The sequence below is a fragment of the Musa acuminata genome, chromosome BXJ2-11 (genome assembly GCF_036884655.1).
Source record: "Musa acuminata AAA Group cultivar baxijiao chromosome BXJ2-11, Cavendish_Baxijiao_AAA, whole genome shotgun sequence".
Classification (NCBI taxonomy): Eukaryota; Viridiplantae; Streptophyta; class Magnoliopsida; order Zingiberales; family Musaceae; genus Musa; species Musa acuminata.
In genome coordinates, this window is record NC_088348.1 from 7,988,331 (window position 1) to 7,992,998 (window position 4,668).

A 4,668-nucleotide genomic window follows, 5' to 3' on the forward strand; every position below is an offset into this window, starting at 1 on the left:
ATAGTGTATCTCATCAAAAGAGAATTCTAGGTCTCACAAAATGGGTATAGCAGAAAAATACCTTGAAGAGGGTAAACTACAGATCAACACCATTAAGATTGTAGAGCTTGCTCCAAGGATTCTCGGTATAAAATTTAGGTCAAAACTGATAACGTTTGACCATTAATCGTCAAGAAAACTCAATATCCTAATTTTTTTCTTTTTCTCTTTCCCCTTTCTCTCTCTATCTTCGTGTTTACTGCTCTCTAAGTCGCTGCCCTCAATTTTTTACCTTTTAATTAATATTTGAGCTCAAAAAAATTTAATTATCCGAGGCACATATGAGCTGGACCCCATAGGTATCCCTCTCATAGTATACAGTTTTACTGCTTTTGTTGTTGCCTTGCGCCACTAAAAGCTTGTGGCTTTGATATATGCACAGCGATAGAGGGATGAAATTTTGTCTTGTAGACGTTGGTGCCACTTTATGTGCATGAGGGAACAGCTCAGGTGATGTAAACTAAAGAAGCGGGGCGGAAGAGCATATTGGCAATTGCTTGCTACCACAGTATGCTTCATTCTTAAAGGAACACCGGACAGTGAAGCTCCGATTACCCATCACGTCTTCTTTCCTTTTTGTTCTCTCCCGATTAATCAAGATGTGCACATCCTTCATCCACGGAAAAGTAATCGTAACTGAGAAGTAGAGAGGAGAGAAGAGCTTAAAGCATCCTGAGACCTGTGAACTGCATGCTCCACTTCTCATTCTTGTATTCCATGGCACGGGTGATGGAGATTGACGATGGGACCGTGGGAGACAAAAGCTGGGTGGTGGAGATCGATGGCCAGTCCAAGAAAATCGATCCACTAATCGAGAACAAACAATGGTCGAAGCAGTCCATATACAGGGTTCCTGCTTGCATAAAAAAATTGAACACAGAGGTCTACACGCCCCAGATCGTCTCCTTCGGCCCGTACCACCATGGCGAGAATGACCTCATGCCGATGGAGGAGCACAAGCACAGAGCACTGCTCCACTTCCTCAAGAAAGCAAAGAAGCCTTTCCACGAGTTCATGGCCGCCATGGAGGCTGAGTTTGAGCGACTGCAAGAGGCTTATCAGAGCCTCGACGAGCGATGGAAGGATAAGGAATCGTTCCTGCGGCTGATGATCCTCGATGGCTGCTTCATGCTCGAGATAATGCGCGTCAAGACGCAGAAGTCCTCCGACCATGGCTACGCGTACGATGATCCCGTCTTTAGCGAAAGTGGCATTCACCACAACGTGCCCTACATAAAGCGAGATATGATGATGATCGAGAATCAACTGCCTCTGCTGGTTTTGGACCAACTGGTTCTCGTTGAGGGTCTTCATCGCACGGTAAGTGCAGCTTTACGCTTTCTTCTTTCGTTTTACCTGAATTATTACCTCGTCTTTCGACGTTGAACTATGCCACAGGCGGAGAAGTACGTAGACGAGCTGATGCAAAGATTCTGGGAGTGGAATTCCACGGCGAGCCTGGGGCAGCGCCTCCACCCCCTTGGCGTGCTCCACAGCGGCCTGCTGAAACCCTGCGGGCAGAAGAACAGGGATCCCAAGACGCCGAAGATGGACACGATCATCCGGTCGGCGGTTGAGCTGCACGAGGCCGGCATCCGCTTCAAGACGAGCGAGTCCGACAGCCTCCTTGACATCTGGTTCGATAACGGTGTCCTCAGCCTGCCGAAACTTACAGTCGACGACAACACCAAGTACATGTTCCTCAACCTCATGGCGTTCGAGCGCCTCCACGTCCGCGCCGGCAACGACGTCACCTCCTTCGTCTGCTTCATGGACCACATCATCGACTCCGCCAAGGACATCAACCTGCTGCACTACAAGGGGATCATCCTGAACGCGGTGGGAAGCGACGAGGCCGCCGCCGAGCTGTGCAACCGCCTGACCAAGGACGTGGTACTCGACCCCAGCAGCAGCCTCGGCAAGGTCCAAAACGACGTCAAAAATTATATCCAGAATGATTGGAGAAGGCATCGGGCCAACCTCAGACACACCTACTTCACGAGCCCATGGACCACCCTCTCACTCATGGCCGCCATCGTCTTGTTGATTCTCACGGTGCTGCAGACCATTTACACCATGTTGCAGTTCCACCTATCTGCATGATCTCTGTCGCCGTAATCTGTGATGCTCTGCTTGGTTTGATTTCTTTTCTTATTGCTACGTCTTTACATGGCTTGACCAGACGGATCTTTTGATTCAGTTGTGTTTTCCTCTCATATCTACGTACAAGTTTCAATTACCGATATTTGTTTGGTTCATTGGGATTGGTTTGTACCATATTGATGTTTTTTTCCTTACAAGTGACCAAACTGGATTGGTTTGTGTTAAATTAGTTTTTGGTTATCTGTATGTTGATTCGGAGCTAATAAAGGTTCATCTTTCACTCTTATCATTAGGTGATTTCAGTCGAATTATGTCAAATCCTTCTTATAAAGATACATCGAAAACACTCCCAACAAAATATCGAAATCTTCGATGTCTAAATTGTTAGAATAAAAATAAAAATAAATTAAATTAGTTTGAACTGAATTGATTTGGATTGAAAAACTACTGCTCCAAACCAAAGGGCAACGCTGTACTTCTCTACCATTTATAAATTATTGTTACCTCAACTATTCTTATTCAAGGAATATATATCTATTCTACCGCGGCTGGACAATCGGATAGAATTTACTGCATCATTAGGAAGGATCTCTCACCCTTCATCTCGTGAAGACGATCACAAGCGACTTCGTCAGCATCCATATCCACCTGCAATCCCGATATAAATTCGAACAGAGAAAATTAGGCAAATGTTGCTGAATTGATAGAGACGTCGACCCTCTTTTGGCCCATACATCTCAAGCTTGGATCGCTTTCCAATCCAGTTTGCAAGTTTGTCTTCTCTTATGTTCCAGCTATGCTTAATCCTGTGGACACTTTGCTTCCAGCAGGTGGAGAAGTACGTAGACGAGCTGATGCAAAGTTTCTGGGAGCGGAAGTCCACGGCGAGCCTGGGGCAGCGCCTCCACCCCCTTGGCGTGCTCCACAGCTGCCTGCTGAAACGCGGCGGGCAGCAGAACAGGGATCTCAAGACACCGAAGAAGGACACGATCATCCGGTCGGCGGTTGAGCTGCACGAGGCCGGCATCTGCTTCGAGAGCAGGCAGTTAAGCAGCATCAACGACATCGAGTTAAGGACGGCGTCCTCAGCATCCCCGTGTTCACTGTCGATGATAACACCGAGTACATGTATCTCAACCTCATGGCGTTCGAACGCCTCTACGGCCGCGCCGGCTGATGGGGATATAAACAAGAATAATCTTTGTATATGAACAAATATTAGAAGACCATAATATGCTACGGAATTAAATGGAAGCACAATCAAACAGAACACCAAGATATATGTGGAAAATCCCTCCAATATGAAGGGTAAAACCACGGGGCAAACTAGAGATAATCCACTATGAGAATAATGAATATACAAATCTCAATCTCTTGCCTTAAACCCTAGCAATAATCTCAAGAGAATAACTAGGATACAAGGTTCACGTCACTGCCCACAATATCTAAAACCTTCCCAAGTAATCACAGTAAGAGTCTACTATAGATTTAATCTAACATGAGATAGAACACTGCTAGATAATTGAGAATAGCCTCTCTGTGTTGTCCTTATCTTCTTCCCTTTCTTTCTCTTCCTTTTCTGCCTTGTTTTCCTCCTTTTCTTTGGAATCCCATGGCTGTTTTCTTCTCCCACATTGTTGCCCTATTTATGACTTTTTCTACCTCCAAAACGCAGCCACCACACCCCTCTAATGTTAATTAGGGTTAGGTTATGAGGGGGTGTGGGCTATGGGCTGCCCAAGCCCACTATGGGCTGAATCTGTGGGCTGCCAGCCCAACAACCTCCCCCTTCAGCCCATAAGAGAGGTTGTCCCATGACTCCTCAATGTGAAGCCATGTCGACCAGTTGTCGGCATATCTCCTGCCTTTCTTTTGGTAAGGCCTTCATTCCATTTGGTAGTAGTACCAAATCATAAGTGTGGTTCTTCTGAAGAGCATCCATCTCTTCTTGCATAGCAACTAACCACTTCTCTATCTGCGGGAAGTTGCTCTCCAACTTCTTCTTGCTCAACATGTCCTACAGGTATATCAACATCAGGCTCTACACCATCTTCCTGCACATCTCCCCCATCACCCTGATATACTGGAGGAATAACTGGGTCACAATCTGCTAATCCTTCTGTAGAAGTCTTGGCTGGTGCCTTCTTCTTCAAATCCTCAAAGAAGACTACATCTCTACTTCTAAACACCTTCTGCTTTTCTGGATCCCAAAGCTTGTAACCAAAATGATCATGTGAGTAACCAAGAAAAATATATTCTTTAGTCTTATCATCCAGCTTGGACCTCTCATTATCTGAAACATATGCAAATGCACGACAACCAAACACTCTCAAATGCCTGTAGGAAACATCTTTCCCTGACCATATATGCTCTGCAACATCACCATCTAGGGCTGTACATGGTGATAAGTTGATCACATCAACTGCAGTCCTCAAAGCCTCATCCCAAAACCTTTTGGGTAGCTTGGCCTGTGAAAGCATACATCTGATCTTTTCCATGATGGTGCAGTTCATCCTCTCTGCAATT

General features: G+C 45.8%; 1 protein-coding gene across 1 annotated transcript; it reads left to right on the top strand.

The window, feature by feature from the left end:
- Positions 1 to 768: 768 nt before the first annotated feature.
- Positions 769 to 2,308, top strand: LOC135627354 (UPF0481 protein At3g47200-like). Its single transcript, XM_065133424.1, has 2 exons — positions 769 to 1,359; positions 1,438 to 2,308. Exons 1-2 carry the CDS (start codon positions 769 to 771, stop codon positions 2,140 to 2,142), a joined length of 1,296 nt encoding a protein of 431 aa, XP_064989496.1. The 3' UTR covers positions 2,143 to 2,308.
- Positions 2,309 to 4,668: the final 2,360 nt, after the last annotated feature.

Coding starts and splice junctions, on each gene's coding strand:
- LOC135627354 (XM_065133424.1), top strand. CDS start 769: ATGGAGATTGACGATGGGACCGTGGGAGACAAAAGCTGGGTGGTGGAG. Junction 1,360..1,437: donor TTGAGGGTCTTCATCGCACG/GTAAGTGCAGCT, acceptor ACTATGCCACAG/GCGGAGAAGTACGTAGACGA.